Source organism: Ailuropoda melanoleuca, chromosome 12 (assembly GCF_002007445.2).
Source record: "Ailuropoda melanoleuca isolate Jingjing chromosome 12, ASM200744v2, whole genome shotgun sequence".
In the NCBI taxonomy this organism is placed as follows: Eukaryota; Metazoa; Chordata; class Mammalia; order Carnivora; family Ursidae; genus Ailuropoda; species Ailuropoda melanoleuca.
The window spans coordinates 53,830,577-53,853,517 of NC_048229.1; the positions used below are offsets into that span (position 1 = coordinate 53,830,577).

Sequence of the window (22,941 nt, forward strand, 5' to 3'; positions counted from 1 at the left end):
AACCATACCTGGTCCTAGTATGTACCAGAAAGGAACTGGGGAAGACAAAGAAGGAATAACCCTGTCATCAAGAAACCCTTAGCCTGATGGAGGACGCAGATGATATGCTGTTAAGGAAACATATATTGAGCACCTACTGCATGCTTATTTGTAGCCCACTGGTGTCTCCCCAGTGCCTTCAAAGTAAATCCAGACTCCTTCCTCATTTCATTCCCCCCCTCTGCTCCAGTCACCCCATACTAGCTGCAGATGTGTCCCCAAGGACACCCCGTGTCCCTGGGCCTCATCCCTGGGCCTTTCCCCATCTCTCTGAAACTGGCTGACTCTTATCTGTCCCTCATGATGTCACCCCTAGAAAAAAAAGCCTTTCCTAACCTACCCCTCTCACCAAACTTGCCACAATTTGTTGAAATGATCTTTCAGGGGACCAGCAGCCTGGGGGACAGAAGGCAGCAACCACTTCTGTTTACCTCTCCTGTGTCTAGATGAGTTTCTGGCACATGGTCAGCCCTCGGTAGATGGTTGGGTTTACAGAAACGAGTGAGACAAGACCATCTCAAAACCTGGCAGAGGAATCATACCCAGAACCCCACCTGGGGAGATCAGAGAGGGGTGCCCACAATAGGTGATACCTGAGCTGAGTCAGGGGGAAAATTCCAGGTGCTAAGACTAGCAACAGTGACAGCACGGATGCATGAAGGATTACAGGGAGCACCAGAAACTGAAGGATCTGAAGAAACTTGCAGTGGAAATTTCCATGTGCAAGGGCTGCAGAGAAAACTAAAATCCAGATGACGAGGGCCCTCCCAAGCTGGGAGAGGGAGATGGAACTTTTTCCACAGGGCAGTGAGGAGCCATTAAAAATCTTTAGGTCGGTGAAGTGATGTGATCGTACTTGGCTGTGACACAGTCTGTCTGGAGGTGATTGCTGTGTCATACACCATCCCCAAACGTAAAACAGCAGCCACGTATTTGGCTGATGGGCCTGTGAACCACCCAGGAAGTTCCGCCGACCTGACCGGCCTCAGCTGATCTTGACCTGGTTCACCCAAGTGTCTGCAGCTGCGGGTCAGCTGGAGGCTGGCTGGTCCTCGACAGGACCTCCGCAGGACATCTCCTTCCCGGCAGGTTGGCTGGGGCTTGTCCACACGGCAGTCACGTGGGTTCAAGAGAGTGCGTGTGCACGGGCAAAGGCCCCTTGAGGCATAGCATCACTTGTGCCATACTTTATTTGACAATAAAATAAAGCGAGTGAAGAGGCCAGCCCAGACTCTCAATGGGTGGAGCTGCAAAATCAGCTGCAAAATCACCCTGAAGCCGGTGTGGCTATATGGACAGTGCCCACTAGAGGGCAGCAGAGAACCGTCAGTCAAATGGGTGCTTTTGGCAGGAAGCCAATGAACTCTCCGTTGATCAGGATAAACTCAGAATAGGATCTTTAAAGCGTCCTGTTTAGGAAGGAAGGATTGCTCTGTGGCCTCAAGTTCTAGAGCCAGACTGCTAAGGTTTATATCCCAGCTCTGTCGCCAGGGTGGGCTTCACAGGTGTGAGACCCAAAGCCCCAGGCTCATGGTCGCTTTAATGCTCTGCTGTTGACATCTTGAAATTTTTCAGAATTTTTAAAAATAAAGGCTTATTTTTATTTTGCACAGAAAATTATGTACTTGGTCCGGTCTGCCACTTCCTCGTTGAGCGTTCTTGGGCCACGTGTTAAAATTCACGGGGTTGACAGCAAGCATTCACCTCCAAGTGTTGCATGGAGGAGAGGGATACTGCGCTCTGGCCACCCCACCCCCTGTTGTTGGGAGTTGTTGAGGGCCCAGAGACACAGAACAGAGGCAGAGGCCCCCTCAGAAGCTCCCAGGGCCAAGCCATCCCCACTGGAGGCACCTTTCGGACAATGGTGCACACCCTATCACCCTTCTCTCTCTGAGCCCAAGACACAGAAACTGACTTGCTCTCCAAAAGAATTTATTCCCCAAATTGAATTATTCCCCAATTCCCCCTCCCTGACCCTTGCCCTCCTCCACCAGACAATCCCCAGCCTCCACAGTAAGATCCCTCTCTGGCTCATAAACACCTGTAGATTGTCCCCGTCTGGGCTCCCCGGGCCCCCAGGCCAGCCAGGCCTCCCATTCACAGCTCAACGTGTTCTGTGTGAGGCGGCTTTTCCTCTGCCCCCTTGGCCAGGAGCTCAGTCCAGAAAGCCACTTCCTTGTCTTTCAGCTTCTGGGCTGGCTGAGTGGTGGCTCCAATCTGCAGGTACCCTTCCTTCTGGTCGTAAGCTGGCCAAGAGGGCAGCCCTTCCCCATTGGGGTTCCTGGGAACAGAACCAAGTGAGAATTACCCAGAGCTACTGTGGGGTCCCCCAACAACACTTTGAGATTTTCAAGACCTCTTGGTTTCATTTCCGCCAGGAGGCTCATTCACCTCCAGAGGCAGGCAGCTCACCAAATCCCAGGCAGCCTGTTCACGCTCAGAGAACTCTCCTTATCAGGGTCACAGGGCTGGGCGCTGCCTTTCCCAGTCACACGCCCGGCCCTCCCCCAGCCTTGCTCCCTCTTTGCCACTAAGCTCACCCACTCCGGGCGAAGTTGGCCCATAGTTTCATCACCATCTTGCTGAGCCTGACCTCCTCGTCAGAGGCACCGCCTGTGGGGAAGAAGAAAAAAGCCTTTGCTACTCCAAGCATGGGTTACTGTCGGCAGCCCTCGACAGTTTGTGGGAAATTCAGAATCTGAGCCCTTACTCCAGACCTACTGAGTCAAAACCGCATTTCAAGAAGAAATGGGTCATCTCTAACAGCTGCTAGTTAGGACAGTGGAGATATTTGTGAGAGGTCTTCTTTAAAATATAATTCTATTAAACATATTAAGTTTAGAAACATGAGTTTTAGGTAGATAGCTGGTTGAATAGACAGACACGCAGACGCACATTAGCCCCGATTCAAGGTCAACACCCATGCTAACCTTACTCTCACTCACACTCTGATACACTCTTGTGAGTGGGGGGGTGAGTGGTGGCATTCTGGCCCTTGAGCAAGGCCCTGAAGGTGACCCTCCAGGTGTCTTAGGGACACCCAGGCCCAAATTCTTAGAGACACTGCAAACAGGACACGTGAGTATACCTTCTCCAACATGAGTGTCGGAGTAAGAGAGAAAGGTTGGAAATCTTTGTAGCTCAGCCCTACTCTGGTGTATTTGGGTAAGATCTAGAGAGAAAGGGGAATCTGCCCAAGGCCACCACTAAACTGAGACAGGAACCCAGATCTTCTAATTCCAAGTTTGGAGTCACCAAAGGGCCTCACCTTTCAAAAATGGGGCCCCAAAGACAGAGAAGAGCTCATCCCCGTGGTCCCCCAACACTGTCTTGGGTTTCATGTCTGACGAGAAGCTTGGATGATACTGGAACTCATACATGTAGGTGGGGGCTCCGGCATCTGGGAAGACATGGATTCACACTCAGCTCACATTCCCAGAGGCACACCTGGATGGCGCCAAGGTCTCCAGGGCCCCTGAGCGCTCCAGGACGGGGAGGTCCACCCGGGTCCTGGGTACACAACAACAGCAACATTAATAGCAACTGCCCAGTGTTGGCACCGACTGTGTGCTAGACACTGCGTGGTCCTGCAGAAAAGCCCTGGTTACCAGCACAACAGAGAAACCGAGCTTTGGGAAAGGTCCGCGATTTGCTTAAAGACACACCGTCGTTGGTGGAGGGGAAACTGGCTTGGAGCCAGGTAGTGAGCAAATCAATGAGTCCAGGTTGAATGCATGAAATGTTGAAACTGGGGGGTCAATCCATTCAAAATGACTACCATTACAGGGGCCTTGGGTCAATACCCACAGATGCTGTTGCCTACCGATGCGCTCCGACACCACGACATCCACGGACACACTGCGGCCGCTGCTGCGTTTCACTGGAAGCAGGCTGGGTCTGATTCCCCCCAGGCCCAACAGGTGCCTCTATTCTGCCCAGTTTGCACAGTTTCCAGTGTTTTTCTCACCTAACTTCTAGGGAGAAGTGACGCAAATCCGAGTTGCTGGTCTGACAGCTCAGATATTTAAATACAAACATGGGGAAAAGGCACAATCTGTCTCTTGTATCTTGGGAAACCAAAAACCCAGCATTTTCTATTCCTCCATCACCTCCTATCTTGCTTCCTGCTGCGCCCAGAGTGGTGGCAGCAGAGAGAAGGGGGTCTCTGAGGGAGGACAAAGGTGGCTTTCTCTTGCTTTTCCAGTCCCCGCTCTTGGAATCCCCTCCCCAAGCCCCCAGAAGGGGTCAGTTCTCCTGCAGTTCACCCACTCCTTCAGGGCTAACCACCTTGGGGAGCTCAGCGCTTGGCATGGACACTAACATCCACCCTAACACTTACGGGGGACTGGCCGTGTCCCCAGTGGAGCTGGAGGAGACATCACTGTACAGCGTTTTCCCCCTTGCATATAACAACAAACTTGGAAAGTGCAGGAACAATGGATGAACAAAAAGGTCACTTACAGTCCCACCATTCGAAGACACCTCTGTTCATATTTTAGCATATATCCCTTCTATGCATTTAAAAATGGGATGATGTTGTATATGTCATTTTGAAATAGACAATAATCATTTCTCCATATCATTAAATATTTGTCCAAAAATGACTTAACCATATATGCCATCCCAACATGAGGATGTGTAATAATTTACTGAATTGCCTCCCTCACCCCCGTCAATGCACCCTTGATTTAGCAAGAGGTGTTGTCTAGAAGAAGCAACCCTCCGTGGGTCTGAAATCCACCTGATAGCAGCTGCTTCAAGGTCAAGCAGAACTCACTGAGAGAAGAGGCTGTAACCTCGCCTCCACCACTCAGAAGTTTTAGGAAGGAGCTCCTTGAACCTTTCCTGAAGGAGAGAACTTCTTTGGGCAGCACGCTGCACAAAAGATAATTCTTCTTCTTCTCCTTCTCCTTCTCCTCCTTCTCCTTCTTTTTTTAAGCTTTCTACCTATACAACTCGGAGATGTATAAAATTCCTACAAGTACAACACAAGTTTCCAAAGGAAAGTAGGGCACAGATTAGGATAACAGGAAAACAGGAGAAACAGAGAGGACAGAGTTAGTAATCTAAGTATGTCACTGAAAACATGGCAATGTTTCGTGTTGTTGGTTTTTGTTTGTTTGTTTGTTTGTTTGTTTGTTTTTGCAAGGAAAAGCGTATGAAATCAGCAGCATTATCTTTATTTTTACATCTGAGTTTCCCAAGTGAGAGAATTAAGAAATCCCATTCATACACTGGAAAGAAATCTCACAACACGTATCAGGAATTTTAAAATGCTCTTAGGGCCCCGCCTGGGAATTTCACTTCTAATAACCAATCCTAAGAAAACTTTTAGAGACTTGGTTAAAGATTTATGCACATAAGACTGAGCATAATGTTTTTTCTCACATTAAAATACAGATCCGGCTAGACTAAATATCTAGTAGGACAGGGAATGCTAGAGTAAATTTTGATGCATCATTCTGTGAAATAGTGGATGTTTTTGGAGACTTTTCATTGATATTGAACAAAGGCTTACAAAATAGTGTTTTATGAACAAAAACATGACATAACATTAATTTCTAAGTTATGTGTAAGACGTGGAAAGATTATTCAGAGAAATATATCAAAAATTTATAGCCGATGTTTCTCGGTGGAGGAATTTAGAGTACTACTGAATTTCTCCTTCACGTGTTCCCACGTAATATCCCCAGTGTAGGGTATTAATTTTATATTCAGAGAAGTTCTTTCTCACCAAAAAGACAGTGAGACAAATACAAAATGAGAGAATGCCTTGAATTCAAAGTCACAGGATACCAGATTAAAAAAACACAAGTCCAGCACGGCTGGGACCAGCAGACAAAGCAGAATAAGATACCACAAATCAGACATATATCCAGAGGCAAGACCAAGTTTACAAAAGAGCAAATGTGACTGCAGGTGGCCCTTGGCTGAAGAGTTTCGTCAGGACCCTCGAGAGGAGGGAGCAGCACCTGTCCTCACTATACTGAGGGCTTGGGAACAGAGTAGGTCAGCTCAGCTGCTTTTTCTCATGCCTACAAAGTCCTGAACTTTAAAACCCTCCCAGCGTGGTTAGAGAGAGAGAGTCTGTACCAAGAACTATTTCCTGGCTGGCAGACTAGGTGAAGGAGAGGTCTATGAGGACCCCCAAAACACGCTCAGAGGGCTGGATCCTCCCTAGAGGACCGTATCCACCCCTGACCTCATACCCCACCTCCGCGGCCTGGGATCGATGTTGGACGGTGCTGTGGTAGACCCACCACGCACCAGGATGGACAGAAGCCAGCCGTAGGCATGGACGCTGTCTAGAACGCCTACCTCCACACCCCCCACTGCTTGCTTCTTTTGTTTTTTTGGTCTTGGACCAGTCTGGTTCTAGGCTTGGCTTCAGCCCACCCCCAGCTCCACCAGTTAACAAATGAGTTTGCCCCTAGCTCTGATCTTGAAAGCCTTCCAAGATGTATCTTCTAAGACTTGCCCTCTAGCCCCACAGACCACGGTAACGTCAGGGGAAGGCATTCCTGTGGTAGATGCCGCTGGCCCCTCATCGCATACCCAGCTTCTGGGCCCGCCAGCCGGACTTCCACCCCCACCCTCCGTAGCTCTTGGCCTGAGGTCTTTGGTGACCAAAGGACCATTCTGCCCATGTGTGCAGCAAGTCAGATCTCTAGGGAATTAACAGCCTCTTGGGAACAGGCTTCAACCCATGAGTGGGAGGCTAAACACCCCAGCTCCCTTGCCACTCGCACGGAATAATCTTGAGACGTGACTGGAGACATGACAGCCCCAGTGTCCACAGTGGCCACCTGCTCACTACGCAGCTCCCGTTGGCTTCCTTCTCCTTTCTGGGCCACTTCTGCACTCCTCTACTGGTGTGTTCTGGGATCCCTTCCCAGATAAGCTACTTGCATTCAAATCCTCTTCTCAGAGTTGCCTTCTGGCAGACCCAAAGTGAGACTGTGCCCCATCCCAGGCCATATGGGATTGGTCCTAGAGGGGCCTTGGTGGTTTCCACATATCTGTCTATGCTGAGAAGTGGGCAGGACAGACAGAGAAGCTGCTGGGGTCGGTGTCCCTCTCCTGTCCAACCTCTGGAACTCACCTCTGTGGTGACGGGCCACAGTCACAGATGGGACACCAAATACCAAATCTCCTAACATGTCCAAGAACAGGTCCTTCTTTTTGACAGGGTCATCTGTCCCTCCTAAATACTTCTCAGTGGCCAGTGGAGTCAGTTCCTCAGGGACTCTCTGAAATGGAGCAGAAGTAAAATTGACCCCTGGCCCCGCCCCGGTGAATGATGCAGCTCCTAGAGCCTGGGATGGCTTGTGTGAATGGTGACTCTATGCAACCACTCCCACCCTGTGTGGTGAGGGGGGAAGGGCAGAAAAATGGGGGCAGAAACCTCCATCCCTGGGCTTCACCCTGCCATTTAATTGCTCAGCAATCTGGGCAAGTCTCTGTCCCTCTTTGGGTCTTCAGCCAGTTCTGTGGTTCCCTAGCCTCTTACAACAACAGAGTAGGACTTCCACAAGAGTGATGTGGCCGTCTTCTGGTCCAGCTTGCCCTCAGAGAGCGGATAACCCATCATCTGTTAGAACAACAGTGACATGATTGTGAATCATCAGGAACTAGCAGAAAGAACCAAACTTACCAACCAACCAGACCAATGCAGGCTAAAGGTCACTTTGTCATGACTTAGACAAGAATGGGTCCTGGAGGCACTGGGCAAAATCAATGAAACAAATGGGCTTATTATATCCATAAACTCAAGCTGTGCAAAAGGATAAAGTCAATGTGAAGAGGAGTTATCCCAGGCTTTTGCAGTGTGTGTGTGTGTGTGTGTGTGTGTGTGAATCAGGCAAGAACCCCCACCCTGGACATGGTGACACACAGGAAAGGTTTAAGCCTGGCTAGTGTTGAAGCAGAGGGCTGTGGAGCAAAGAACACAGACCCTACAAACACTCCTACCTGTCTCAGATGACCCAGAAAGCCCCAAGGTTACTGTCTGTTTTGGCCAACACCTGGCGATAGGGTAGCAGGTCCCCGACCCCCGTCTTAGAGCAGCTACTTTAGAGAGCTTGCAATTACAAATCCTTCTCTGCCCTCTGAGATGTAAAGCTACCACCCAAAACTGTCTCCTCCAGGACCTGAGAGCCGCCTCTTAAATGTAGACATTCACCCAGAAAGCCTCGTCCTCTCCCAGGCTCTGTGGGAGTGGGAAGACCTGACTCCTGTCACAGAGATAGGAATGTGTCTGCCCAGCGATCATTACTCCAGGCCCTCCTGGCACCCACACTTCAGGATTCTTAGATCAGAAGACAATAGAGTGTTTGGGGAGAGGGGTCCCCAGGTGACCCTTGGGCCATCCTAGAGAAGCTCCCATGGAAATGTCAGCTTGTGTGAAGGGCACAGCTCCTTTGGATTCAGAGGGGTCTAGAGAAGGAGGAGCCCTGCAAGCAGAGATGGTGACTTGATGGGCAGGGGAGGAGAACGAAGGAGACCCCACATTCTCACCATTGGAAGAATCCAGCCAAACTCTTGCTTGTTGATTCCGATGATGTAGGGAACAGAGTTGAATTTCTTTTCAGCCAGGATCTCTTCGGGCATCTTTGGCAGCAGCACGCCATCAACCACAGTGGGCAGGAAGGGATGGTTCTGGGGAGGAGGGCGTCACGGTGTCTGGGCCTCCCCTCTAGAGGCCGCACCCATGTCCCCTTCTCTGCCGGTCTGAGCGTGAAGCCAGCACCCCAGACCTGCATGGCCACGGGTGGTGGCCACAGAACTTAAGCTCCTGAACAAAGAGGGCCAAGTACATGTGACCCCAAAGGACAGAACGTCGACTCAGAAACTAGCAGTGGTAGTAAAGTGATGGTGGCAACACTCACTCAAACTGAAATACACTGGGGCGCCTGGGTGGCTCGGTCGTTGAACATCATACTCTCGATTTCCACTCTGGTCATGATCTCAGGGTGGTGAGATCAAGCCCCGGGTTGGGCTCTGCACTGAGCATGGAGCCTGCTTAAGATTCTCTCTCTCTCCCTCTGCCCCTCCCCACTGTCTCCCACCTCCTGTGCTCTCTCTTTCTCTAAGAAAAAAAGAAAAGAAATACATGTATACATATATGTATATATTTTCATATATATATATTTTAAAAGATTTTATTTATTCATTTGAGAGCGAGAGAGAGCAAGAGCACAAGCAGGGGGAAGGACAGAGGGAGAGGGAGAAGCAAGCTCCCCGCTGAGCAGGGAGCCCAATGCAGGAATCCATCCCAGGACACCGAGATCATGACCTGAGCTGAAGGCAGACACTTAACCGACTGAGCCACCCAGATGCCCCTATTTTCATATATTTATATGCATATAAGTATAAACTAAATACAAATGTGTTAAATTCATAAATATATAAAATATATAACTGTGCATATATTTTAGTATTGACTTTATAAACGTACATTTTATATGATTTTAATATAAACACATAAAATACATGGATGCACGTATTTCTCTGCCTCGGTTAGAAGTACGCGTTTGCCCCTCTGATCTCTGCTGCAGCCAGCTCTGGTCTCCGCGCCAGCTCCGTTCTGTTGGAGCCGCCGTGCACGCTGAGCAGCAAGGGCTGAGGCGCCGCTCCTGGGGGAGGTACGACGTCAGGTTCCTACAACTATCCGGTCACATTTTTGTCTACCCTGTTCCATGCGTGTTTAACGACACCTGTTGTAATACGCATTGCTCACAAACGATGAATTGTGTGTAGTGTTTATTTATAATAGCACACCAGCTGAGAAGGGCTCGCCATCTTTCCAGGCCCTGGATAACGTGCCTGGAGCTTCCTTGACCTTCGGCCGCATGACCGTGATCCACTGTCATCTCACAAAACCTCCCGCAGGTTCAGCACACACGCGGTGTTACTCTAGCGCCCGCCCGAGCAGCCTCCGACAGCCTGGCAAGTTGCCTCTTCCTCTCCCTGCACGGCTGCTTACTGGTCTGTGACCATGAGCTCGCGGCCCACAGCCCCGTGAGTCACCTTGAAGGAGGCTGATCTGACACGCGACTTTTCTCCACGGGGCACATCACAGCCTTGTTGCCCTTAGGAGCATGGGACAGCACCTCAGCGCTGCGCCCATGGGCCATCTTCAACAGTGAAACCGACAAGAGAAAGCCCCAAAATGCGGAAAATGTGGCCCTACGTAGACTGCGGAAAGGACACGTGTTAATAGTGTGAGACAGGAGACAAGAAGAAGAGGGCGGCCGTGTTTGTTCTCGAGTGACAACCTATGCTTGGTCGCTCGAGCTTTTTGGCACTCCCTGCATGCCCGTGAATGATGCCAAAAGTGCCACGAGCATTGATTTTGGGGTTACACATACATTTTAGAGAGTTGAGGAATTCACAAATACGGAACTCCCCATTAATAAGGATCGACTGTATTTAGCTATCTCTATTTAAACAGAAGCTGCTACTGGGGGCGCCTGGGTGGCTTAGCCAGTTAAGCACCCGACTCTCGATTTCGGCTCAGATCATGATCTCAGGGTCTTGGGATCGAGCCCCACATTGGGCTCCAGATTTAGCATGGAGTCTGCTTGTCCCTCTCCTTCTGCTCCTTCCCCTGTGAGCGCTTTCTCTCTATCTCTAAAATAAATAAATAAAGTCTTTAAACATAAGCTGCTACTGATAAACAGTTTGCTTCGAGGAGGTAGTGAGCTCCCCATCACCAAGGTGCTTACACAAAGACCCAACTCCCTATTAGAGAGGAAAAGCATGAAAAAACGCATCTTGGATGGGCTCTCAACATACTGAAAAACATCCTCATTTTAAGGGTTACCTTTGATGAAAATTACTCACATGGGCCCAGGTTCAGGGGCCCCTCGACACCACCTGGGAAGCTGGCTCTGGGTCTGGTTATATTGCATACTTGGCCACTTGCGGAGTTATGAAGAGCACGGGCTCAGGAGTCAGACTATCTGGACTTGAATCCTGGCTCCACTACCCACTAGCTGGTAACTTGGGACAGTCATTTCACCATTTGTGCTTCAGTTCTGTCATCTGTAAGCTGGGTTGTTATGGGGATGAAGCATATGGACCGGTGCAGAGCGCCCAGCACCGTACCTGGTACCCGGAGGCGGCCCCATCCACATCACCTATGACCCGTGGGCAGTGCTCACAGCCCTCATGTAGACCCCAGCTCCAGGAGCCATGCTTCCAGCTCCACACACCATGTGGCTTATTTCCTGCTTCTGCATGGCAGGTGGAATGCGGCAACCCCCGGGCTTTGAGCCCCTGTGGCTCCAGGGACCTGCGACTGCTCTGCAAGGGCCAATGAATGATGGGCCATTTCTGGTGGCCACAGGAGGAGCTCTGTCATGTGAATCTGACTCGGAAGGCAGAGGCCCAAAGCCTCCTCCAGTCTGGACATGGCCTGGGCGGGGGGGNGGGGGGGGGGGGGGGGGGGGCAGGGGGCGGTCAGACGGTGCAGGACATTTTCCGCACAATGCCTGGCATGTAGCAGCCACACGGCTGTGCTCTGAAGGAATAACTCCATGGGGGCCAGGGCACTGGTCTTGTAAGGAAGGCCAGCCTTTTAAGGAGGTGACATGCCCTGACCTATGTTTACAAGGGTCAGTCTGGCAGCATCGTGGGGCAAGTGTGGGGAGGAGGAGTACAGGGGGAAGATAGTCCAAGTCCAGGAGAGAGACAGCGGGCCCTGATTTGATCCAGCGGGGCTGACTGGCACCGGTGAGTCGCAGAGCAGCACGACCGCTTGCTTCCATGGCGCTTGCGAGGGGCTGCCCCATGTGGGCCTCAGGCACCGTCAGGCTGAAGTCAAAACCCTGGGGGCATGCTTCATCCTCCCCTTTCTCCTCCACCCTACATCCTGTCCATTAGCAAATCCCATCAGCCATGACTTCAAAATTATCCAGATTCTGGCCGTCTCACCATCCCCGCGCTATGGGCCCAGCCCAGGCCACCACGGCCCACACTGCTCAGCTCAGGGGCCTCCCAGCTGGTCTCCGTGGGACTGCCCTACCCTTCCCTACCTTCAATGTCATGCAGCAGTCAAAAAGCCCTTTTGTAAACCCACAGTCAACACCCTCCCCGTTTCAAAACCCTCCCAAGACTTCCCATCTCACTTGAAACCAAACTCGGAGTCCTTTAAAGGGACCGCCCCCACTCTCTTTCCTTTTTGTTCCCAAGCCTGTTCTCTCCCCAGACTCCCTCCATACCAGCCACACTGGCCTCCTGCCTCGGGACCTTTGCAGCTGCTCTTCCGTCTGCCTGGAACACTCTTGCTCCAGTTTTCCTGACGGCTGCCTTCCTCCCCGGCTCCAGAACTTGGCCCCAGTGTCACCTTCCTGTTGAGCCATTGCCTGACCCTGCTGTGCAAATCCAAACCACCGCAAACCCTATCCCCGTTCCTCACTTTCTTTGTCTCCATAAGAAGGACCATCCCCAAACCCTGTGTGTTGCTGTGCTCTCCCTTCACTCCAAGAGGACAGGGCTTTATACTTGTTTTGCCTGCTTTATTGCTATTTCCCCAGCTCCTGAATCAGGTCTGCGCACATAGTAAGTGCTAAGGAAATCTTTGCCGAATGAATCTCAGTGAATCCTCACAACGGTTTTTAAGATAGGTGCCAGTATCCCCAGGAGAGAGCAGAGAGCACGGGACTGTAAAATGTGGTAGAGATAATGTCTCAGAACCTGTCAACGTGGGTGCGGGAAGGCATGAGGGGAGGAGGAGAGAGGAGGGGAGGCTCCTGGAGTTCTGGGTGTGGCTGGGAGGGTGGCGTCCTCAGGACAGAGAGTCTCGCCCCTCCTGGAGGCCCCTGCAAACCGTGTAGCTTGCACAGCTCGTCAACCCTGTAGCCCCCTGGGAAAACCTAGCTCCTAAGTGAAGGTTCCTGAAGAAACTCCGCATCCAGCTATCTCCACCACCCATAGTGAAAGTTTCTAGTCCAGTCCTCTCCCGGGGGACATTTTTGAGAGCGGGAAATGTAAACAAGCAGTGGGGGGTAGGCTGGGCCCAGGGGACACAGAGTTGATAACTGGGAGCACTGGGCTGGGAGTCAAGGGAACCCATTCCAGTCCCACGTCTGGTCCACCTGGCTCTGTTATCCAGGCAAGTTGCTGGCCCTCTCTGGGCCTCAGCAATGTAAACACAAGAGTTACCATGAGCCCCAAGGGAGGATTCTTTTCATTCATTTTTAACTGGAGCTTAAACATGTTAAGACTTAAAACCTGTAATCAATAAACTAGAAGTCCTTACCTCTCTGGGATCTCCAAACAAATCAAGAGCGAAAAATTTCTGTGAAAACAAAGGCAGAGGGTACTTGTGAGAAGGCTTCCAGGGACAAAAGCCAATCTTTGTGAGTGGTGTGCCAAAGGTGTCAGGTTCTCCCTCCCAGTGCCACCCTGGCTAGGCCAAGAGGAAGTGGGCAAGACACTGGCTCCCCTGGCAGGGGCACAGGTGTAGGTGTAGGATGGGGGGGGGAGGGGAGTGCTCGTGAACCCGGCTGTCTGCTGTTCCTGCCTGTTCTGCCCTCCATCCATTTCCCCTTCTTGTTCCCCTAGACAGCACTATCCCAGTTGTTCTTTGGGGGACCTCCCTTTTCCCCACTCTCACTCCACAGATCCAAGCACCTATATGTGACCTGTGGTGCCGCATCTCCCTGACCACAGAGATTTAGTTCAGGTATGGGCACATACCCATGTCAATCCAATAGACTTTACCCCAAAACTTTTGCTGGAATTATTGTGAATGGTTTCTAAACAGATAGGATATAAGCCTAGATGCTGTCGCTGACTTTAACCTCCCTAGGGAACAAACTTGTCTGAGAGTGAAGCCAATACTGAGGGGGAAAAAAAAAGCTGAGGGATAGAGCAAATATATTCTTTTTTTTTTTTAAAGATTTTATTTATTTATTTGGCAGAGATAGAGACAGCCAGCGAGAGAGGGAACACAAGCAGGGGGAGTGGGAGAGGAAGAAGCAGGCATAGCAGAGGAGCCTGATGTGGGGCTCGATCCCATAACGCCGGGATCATGCCCTGAGCCGAAGGCAGACGCTAACTGCTGTGCCACCCAGGCGCCCCAGAGCAAATATATTCTTAATAATATATGTGCATCTGGATCCAGCCATGCCTGAAACCATGTACTCCTGAACTATGGTTTAGTTTTCAGTGAGTTACCTAAAGATTTTGTTACATTTCTTTTTCCACTCAAGGCACTTTGAGATGAGTTTCCTCATTCTGCATCAGAAAGTCCTGACTTATATAAGCTCACTGAAATTCACCCCACCCCATGCTTCTCTTTGTTCTATATTCGCTAAGATTGCGCCGTCTGTAAAGTTGCACTGTAGCTGATAGGCCTGGCCAGTATGCACTGAGTGACCAGTCAGGCACTCCTTACTATGGATGTGGCCCTTCCAGAGGTGTGTGTGTGTCTGTGTGCCTGTGTGTGTGTGTGTGTTTTGGGGAGAGTGGATAATCACGGAAACACTCTACAGGGTCTCAGAAAATCTCACAAGAATAACATGGGTCCTTAAGTGCTCTGGGTTTCCTCAAAATCACCAACTCTTCTCTTCTAAGTTGGGTCCTCTTAAGCCCATGGAGAATTGCTGAAATAAACCTGCCTCTTTTCAGGAATCAGAAATGGTTGTGTTGGGGCGCCTGGGTGGCACAGCGGTTAAGCGTCTGCCTTCGGCTCAGGGCGTGATCCCAGCGTTATGGGATCGAGCCCCACATCAGGCTCCTCCGCTATGAGCCTGCTTCTTCCTCTCCCACTCCGCCTGCTTGTGTTCTCTCTCTCGCTGGCTGTCTCTATCTCTGTCGAATAAATAAATAAAATCTTTAAAAAAAAAAAAAAGAAATGGTTGTGTTTTCATTCTTTGAGTGCACTGATCACCTTATTTGAGCCTGAGAAACCAAGATCCGAGCCCCAAGGCCACATTGGAATCACTCCAGGAAACAGAGCAGAGTCTGGTGCCAGAGGCCTGGCCCTGGAGTCCTGGAGTGTCCTCAGGACCCGAGGGCCCAGACAGAAAGTCCAGGGGCTCGGGATATGCCTGAGCTCACATTCAAACCCTTCCCCCACAGAAGGAATAGTTCCCATTGGGCCTTCCTGCTGTATTCTCCGGGTGTCCTTCTGATGACACATTGTCACAGCCATCCATCAGTCCTCAAATGTCACCTCCTCTGTGAAGCACCCCTGCTATTACGAGCATTTCCTCTCTCTCTACTCCCACCACCCTTAACCCATGAAGTATATGAGTGTGTTTCTCCTTGGATAGTTCCTTGTCATCAGAGACTATATCTGATTAATGTCTTCATCACCCTCCCCACCCCCAGTTATCCTTTCCCTACACCTAGGATGGATGGATGGAGGGATGGATAGATGGATGGATGGATGGATGGATGGATGGGTGGCTAGATGATGGATGGAATTGGTCAATACAGGGAGTGTGGATGAACTGGATGGATTGGTAGATAGATGAATAATAACTAGCTGACTAGGTGATGGATGGATCATTGATTCCGGATGGTTGAATGATGGGGTGAAGATACATGGTGGTTGGATGATATGCAGATGATGGAAATGAATGAAAGTTATGGATGGATGGATATTAAACTGATGAAAGAATATTGATAAATTGGATAGACTGGCGGCTGAATAGATGGATAAATGATGAATGGATTAATGGATGGATGGTGGTTGGATGGATGGGTGCGTGGATGTATGGTTATTCTAGAACCACAATTGAGGCAGAGTCTCAGAAAAATTAAAAAACTGGACCTCCACTGGGTTATAATTGAGGTTGTTGCTAATAAATTAAGCAAGATACATTGTGACAACCTTCCTCAAAATCTTTGTTCTTAATATCCCATCCTCAAAATTCAGAACAGTAGTTACCTCTGGGAATATGTAACGCGCAATTCTTTAAATACATTTGGAAACAAGAATGGGAAAATAGTAAGTTTTGGTTGAGGTGAGAGATTATTATACAATGTGTTCACTATGTTGCTTTTCAACTTGGCAAATGTTTGAGATACTTCCTAATAAAAAAGAAAAAAGAAATTCCCCTTCAGATCCCGAGACTGACACTGTTCGCTGGGGGCCAGAAACACTGTCCCCGACAGTTCTCAGGCGCAGGGGCAACGGGACAACTGACATAATGAAGCCTGGGCCACGTGCAAGGGTGGGAGGGCTTGTGCGGCCTTGAGAATGGATATGCCTACCAGCTTCAGCGACGTCTCCAAGAGCTCGTCCTCTGTCTTCTGGCGCAGGCAGTGAACAAGGACGGCCGAGGTGGTGGTTTTGCACCCAGCAAAGACGGCGATTTGCTGCAGAGATCACAAGCAACAGCAGAACTCAAGAGCCATGTCCCTTCCCTTGATCAATAAAGAGGGGTTCTCCCCCAACCTTCGTTTCTAAAGGCAACAGCGGGGAGCAGAACATAGTCTAGCCCAGCAGGGAAGGGTCCTGGGTCCTGGTGGTGCCAATTAAACAAACTCTGTGTCTGTTACCTCATCTCTGTTCAAATGCGCATCTTGATCTCAGAGCTGAGTGTCGAAAGGGAGGGAGCACAGAGTGGGGCTTAAGAGCACAGAATCCAGACTCACACTGCCTGGTTTCAAATTTCTTTTCAGGAAGCTTTTCATGATAACCTCACCCTCCACACTAGATTAAGTGCTCCTTTTGGATTCTGTTATGACATCAGATACCCCTGTCTTATTGCCCTTGTCAGTTGAGATTTTATAATTTGTCTGGTTATGAAATCATTGATTTGTCTCCTCCAATAGAATGCAAACGTCATGAGGCTACTAGATGTCTGGCTATATCAAAATTATCTGATGAATGAATGGATGGATGGATGAATTCCCAGGAACCCACCCCATCCATGAGGCACTTAAGGGGGAGCCACTTGAAGCAGGCCCACATGCTGTGAGTGGGTTGACCAGAACTCAGAGCCTGAGAGAGCCCAGACACGGTGACAGTCCGCTACCTACTGGTGAAACCCCAACTTGGCACACTTCGGGAAGAGTGCTCAGGGGACAGCGTATTACGCTGGCAGTCCAGAGTCATGTGTTCGAGTCCCAGCTCTGCTCCAATCACTTGTTGACCTTGGCAAGCTGCTTCCACTGTCTGCCCAGTTTGCTCAGTGGTGAAACAGGGAGGCTGGCTGAGGTGTCTCCTTGCCCTTCCACTCAACTGCTCTCGCTTCCGTGATTCCTTGAGGATGCCCACTGGATCCCATGGCAAGAAAGGTGCCTGAAGATTCCAGGAGAGCAGACCCAAGAGTGTGGCGCTGGCCCAGCGTGAGACCTACCTGAGCTGTGTCCTTCATGTCTTTCTTAACCAGGGCAGCTGTAAGGGCCACGCCGCTCTCAGAGATGGCCCGGTGGAAGAGGTTCTTGGCCAGGGGAGACAGCACCTGGCAGGGGAATGGACAGGAAGAGAGTTTATGCTCATGGGGAGGGGTCCTCAAGAGCCACCTCATCCTTAGCTCTGGCCTGCCCCATTCCCCTGGAGACCCAGGCACCCAGGGAACATGGCAGGTCCTCGCCTGGCCTGGCCCTGTTCCCAGGCTGACCCTGGGGCCCAGCTTCTCCAAGAGAAGCTGAGCTGGAGGGAGCCAGCAGCACAGAGCAAGGGAAGGATAGGAAGTATGTCACACGCACTGATCGTAATAATCAGAAGTATCTAAAGACAGCTTGGCAACTCCTAGCCACACTTTAAAGACACAGTTCTGATTCCCCATTCCACTACTCAGGATTTAGCCTAAGAAGAGTGATCATGGAGGTGCATGATGATTTCCAAGAATGCTTGCAATGTTTATATATAATTGGAAATAACCCAAGGTTCCAATATTATGAGATTGAGGGAATAGATGATTTTTCATTTTTACTGTGGAATACTATGCAGATCTACACTGCGGAATACCATGGAATCTACAACAAAATGATATTAATGGAAGCGTACTTAATGCTAGGGGAATGCTTCTGTTATAGGATATGCTAAAGGAGGTGGGTTTTTTTTTTTTTTTCAATCTTAAGACAGGAGGGGCACCTGGGTGGCTCAGTCCCTTAAGTGACTGGCTTCGGCTCAGGTCATGATCTCAGGGTCTGGGGATCCAGCCTGGCATCAGGCTCCCCACTCAGCAGGGAGTCTGCTTCTCCCTCTGTCCCTCACCCTACTCTCATGCTCTCTCTCACTCTCTCTCTGTCCCTCAAATAAATAAAATCTTTTTTAAAAAATCTTAAGACAGGTAGACAGATGGATAGATGGATAGATGATAGATAGATAGATAGATAGATAGATAGATAGATAGATAGACAGACAGGAGTGAGTCATGGGGAAAACACTAGAAAAATAAGACTCAAAATGTCCATGGTGAGCTTCCCTGGGTAATGGGACTATGGAGGACTCTTTCTTCTTTGGGCTTATCTGTACTTTTCCTTTTTCTCCACTTGATAAAATATAAAAACACTTCCCTCTGAGTATTAGACAAGGAAACCAATGCACATGTTAAAAATATAGTAATAGCACTGACCCTCTGCTCAACAGTGAGGATGCTTTATGGCTCCCAGCACTTCCGTATCTGGTTTCCATCCCTGCTGCCCTCAGTGGCTCCCCAGCCCCACTCCCCACACCAGGCCCCCAGGAGCCCCAGGTGCCCACACCACTGTCCCATGCCTCCCTGTGCCCCACCCCCAGCCCAGCTCCACTTCTCAGTCCCGGAGGCAGCTGTCCTCACAGGAGGCCCCTGACCTGTTCTTGGTGCTGGCATCCCTTGACTTGCAGACCTGGCTTCCAGCTAAACAATGACACTTTGTCCAACTCTTACTCATAATCTATACACACTCCTACTGGCCAGGAGAAGTGAAGTGAATCCTAATGCTAAAACAAGTACAAGGACAGAGAGAGAGGGGGCGCTCATCCAAGTTAGAGGAAGAGGAGTGTTATTGCTGTAGTTGTGGCCGGAGATTCTCAAGGCCCTAGGATGCCAGCCAGGGCTTTGAGCCTCCTGGGGGCCAAGGAGAGTTCCGCCATTAGCTCTCCACCAACTGACGCTGGGCAGAGTAGGGTCAGCTCTGAATCTGGGTCTTGTAAGTAAAGCTGCCAGTTGGTCCGAAGGCTCCAAGGGGTCCCACCAGCAGCCATATCAGGGCCAGGAACACTTACAAGAACAGAGACGCTTTCACCTCCTGCTGACTCTCCAAAGATGGTTACAGAACCTGGATTCCCTCCAAAGTTGGCAATGTTCTCCTGGACCCAGCGAAGTGCAGCCAACTGGTCCAAGTGACCCCAGTTTCCTCGGCTGTGTTCGTCCCCTGTGCTGTAAGAACAGGGCAAGGGTGGGAGCACAGACTGCATGGTGGGGCTCTCGGGACCACAGATGGGGCTGGGGGCTCCAGGTAAGCCTTCTAGAAAAAGACCAGTCTTCCAGAGCCCTGACACAAGGGTCTTCTTCTGTCTTTCCTTCCTGTAGCATTGTTCTGTTGTAGGGCTCTACATTTACTCAATTGGCATCTATTTACTGAGTATCTACTTTGTGCAAAACACCTTTCTAAGAGCTAGGAGCACATCTGAGAACAAAACAGGCCAAATCTCTGACTATACAGAGCTCACACTACGGATCACAATCAAACAGATAGATACAGTAAATAATATCAGGTAGTGAAAGTACTTCCAGGAAAAACAAACCGGGGTAAGGGAAAAGACAGGGGTGGGGCAGTGGGGTCCTATTTCAGGTCACATGACCTAGAAAGGCCTCTTTGAAGTGGTAGCATTTGAATAGAGACCTGAATGAATGAGCACATGAACCTTGCAAATATCCAAAGAAGGGAATTCTAGGCTAAAGAAACAGCCAGTGCAAAGGTCCTGGGTTCAGTGGACAAAAGTGTGAGTGAGTGTAATACACACGGCTAAAGACTCTCTGGGCCTTGATAAGAACTTTGATATCATTGTTGGTAACACCGGAAGCCATTTCAGGGCGAATGACAAAATTCCATTTATGTCTTAAAGGGTCACTGTGGCTACTGCGTGGCTGAGACACAGCATCAAAGCAGCAGGTTATAAAAGTAGGTGGTTATTACAATCATCTGGGAGAGACACAGAGGGCTTTGATCAGGGGGCATAAGGTAGAAGGTGAGAAGCGGCTGGATTCTGAATATATTTTAAAGGTGGAACCAAGAGGATTTGCTGAACCTGATGTGAGGAGGTGAGAAAAAGAAGTCAAGGCTGACCACAAGTCTATCCAGAGCAGTTGGGTGGGGAGGGGGGGTCTGCCAACAGCCAACAGGAGGCACTGTGGGCAAAGAAAGAGAGTGTGGGGGAAGGAGCAGTGGGAGCCAAGGGTTAAGGTTACGTCTGTCCCCTAGAGGGTGAGGTACCCTCAGACGTCCAGTGGAGGTGGCAACAGATGCAAGGTGGTAGTGAATGAGGGATATCTGGGTTTCAAAGGAGAAGCAGAGGCTGGAACAGGGAGCTTTGAGTGGGGCTCCTGAGGTCACCCAGGGAACCAGTGGAGATGGAGAGAGACGCACACAGAGGCCAAGGCTCACATGTAAGGAATCGTGGGGGGATGCTCCCACGGTTGGTCCAAAAGCTGTTGGGTCACTGGGCAGAGGACAGACTGGGAGGATGAGCCACAGGAAGCACTCATGTAGCACTTTGACCATAATGGGGAGCAGAGAGACAAAGCACAGGTGGGAGAGAGAAGAGCCCCCATGAAGGTGCTACAGCCCGGCACAGGAATCACCTGCGATAAGCCTCCTCCAGCCCCGGGGGTCTTTCCTGTGAGAAGCCCACCCCTCCCCCAGTCCGCCCAGCAGCCATCTCAGGGGCAGACGTGCCCCGGCTGGCGAATTCAGAAAAGGCTCACAGTAACTGCGTCCTGCTGGGAACACTGGTTCCTGTCCCGTGGACACTCGCTGGAAAAGACGCTTTGCCTTCACTCATGTGTGTACCAAATTCCCAAAAGGAGATGGGATGTGTGGGCCTGACATGCCTCCCAGGAGGGCTGTCCGCTGGGCTCAGATGCTCTGACAATCTGCAGCTCCCGACACCCCGTTTCTTGACCCACAAGCATGCACCAAGCTCCTGCCGTGAGCATGCTCCTTCCTTCCTTTCCCACCAGCTCAGATGTGTAAGCCTCTAAGAGCTGTGCTGTATGCTGTCTTGACGGAGGTGTGCAATGTGCTGGGAAGGCACAAGTGAAAAAGAGAGGAGCATTTCGGGGGGGCATTTGGGTAGGGCCTTGCAGAATGCATAGGAGTTTGTCAGGCAGAACAGGCATTCCAGGTAGAGGGAAGAGCACCCACAAAAGCTCAGAAGCAAGTAACCTGGTGTGTCTGGGGAATGAGAAGGTAAGTAGAGCCCAGTGATGAGGGGACTTGGGTGCTTTCATAAGGAACCTGGCAAAGACCCCTTTGAGGACTGACATGGCCAGAGCCGAATACCTAGCACCCTTGCTTGGGGGCAGGGGGAGGGCAATGTGCAGTGAGGACCGTGCCGAATCTTACCTGAAGAATCCCCAGATGCCCAGGCGGTACTGAATGGCCACCACCACCACGTTTTCATGGGCAGAGAGGGCCAGCCCATCATAGGTTGATGCCCCCCCCCACCACCAGACCCCCTCCGTGGATCCACACCATCACCTGGACAGGAAGGAAGCAACGTACTGGTTAGAGGAAGCAGCGCTGGGCAGGACCTCAGGAAGTTGTCCTGTTTGGTCGCCGACCTCTTGGCTGTGACTCAAGGAGGCTATCACCTGAAGTCCACCAGCAAAGTCGGAGCAGGAAGTTGCTCTTCTCCTCCCTCCTCCCAATTGGGGCCCAGGCCACCTCCCCAGCCAGGATGCCCTGGCTGCCCCTGCCGGCGTCCCCAGCCCCAGTGCCAATGAAGGGCACACTTCAGAACTTCATCATGGGAACAGTCATGGCTAAGAGTGTCATCTTCTCCCCAACACTCCCGCGGCCCTCGTGCCTGGGCCCCTCCCGCAGCCCGGCAACCTCCGCCTGCCACAGCCCTGTGCTTTGGCTTCATCTTGGTTATGTCTTGTGTGGTGAATTAAACTGCTCACGTGCACGAGTGGCTGTCTCGAGAAGCACACGTGCCCCCAGTGGGATCTCTCTGGAACAGGCCATCCTCCTTTCTGCTTCCTCCACATCCCCAGATCCCACCCTTCCTCCATAGCCCAGCCTAAAAGCCACCTTCTCCAGTAAGTCTTCAATCATTTCACTAACAGGGTCTGAGGACCTCCTCCATGCCAGGGACGGCGGTAAGAATGGAGCACGAGGCTGGATGTAGGAATTCATCACGCTGGGCTCTGGCGTTGTACGAGCTCACATAGCCAGGACATAAGAGTGGTAAAAATAATTACATTGTAATCATTTTATTCATAAAAAAGAGAATTTGTAACACACACTATGTGCCAAGTACTGTTCCATGCCATAGGGACTAATCACTGTCCCATTAACAGACAAGAAAACTGAGGCACTTAACCTGCCTGACGTCATACATCTAATAAGCAGCGGGAGGACTTGAACCCATGTGGTCTGGCTCTGGAGTCCACCTGCTGAGCCCCCCAGCCCACGGTAGCCCCAGGCCCAGGTGCAGTGGGCCTGTTGATGGGAGAGGCGTAAGATCTTCCCTCCGACTCTAACTAATGCTTCAGGAGTATTTCACTCAACAACCACAGGCACAAAGCCTGATACACGTCCCTGGATCCTCATATGTGATAAGCCCTGTTCTAAGGAAACAGAGCCGGGTCTGTCTGCTAGTAAAAGGCAGAACCGGGATCCAGAGCCTGTGTCCCTAAGTAGAGGTTCTGCCCCTTGTTCCTCCTCCATCTCCAGATCCCTGCCTATGTCTGGGTAGAGGGACTGACTTAGCAGTCATCTGAG

General features: G+C 50.7%; 1 protein-coding gene across 1 annotated transcript in view; it reads right to left on the reverse strand.

The window, feature by feature from the left end:
• Positions 1 to 1,960: 1,960 nt before the first annotated feature.
• CES1 (carboxylesterase 1) overlaps positions 1,961 to 22,941 on the reverse strand; it is a 29,459-nt gene continuing 8,478 nt past the window's right edge. The window contains 12 exon segments of the mRNA XM_002912243.4: positions 1,961 to 2,320; positions 2,580 to 2,652; positions 3,308 to 3,439; positions 7,142 to 7,289; positions 7,550 to 7,630; positions 8,557 to 8,697; positions 13,304 to 13,342; positions 16,270 to 16,374; positions 17,361 to 17,465; positions 19,217 to 19,370; positions 21,559 to 21,656; positions 21,658 to 21,693. Coding sequence (XP_002912289.2) covers positions 2,137 to 2,320; positions 2,580 to 2,652; positions 3,308 to 3,439; positions 7,142 to 7,289; positions 7,550 to 7,630; positions 8,557 to 8,697; positions 13,304 to 13,342; positions 16,270 to 16,374; positions 17,361 to 17,465; positions 19,217 to 19,370; positions 21,559 to 21,656; positions 21,658 to 21,693 — 1,296 coding nt within the window. The 3' untranslated portion in view covers positions 1,961 to 2,136.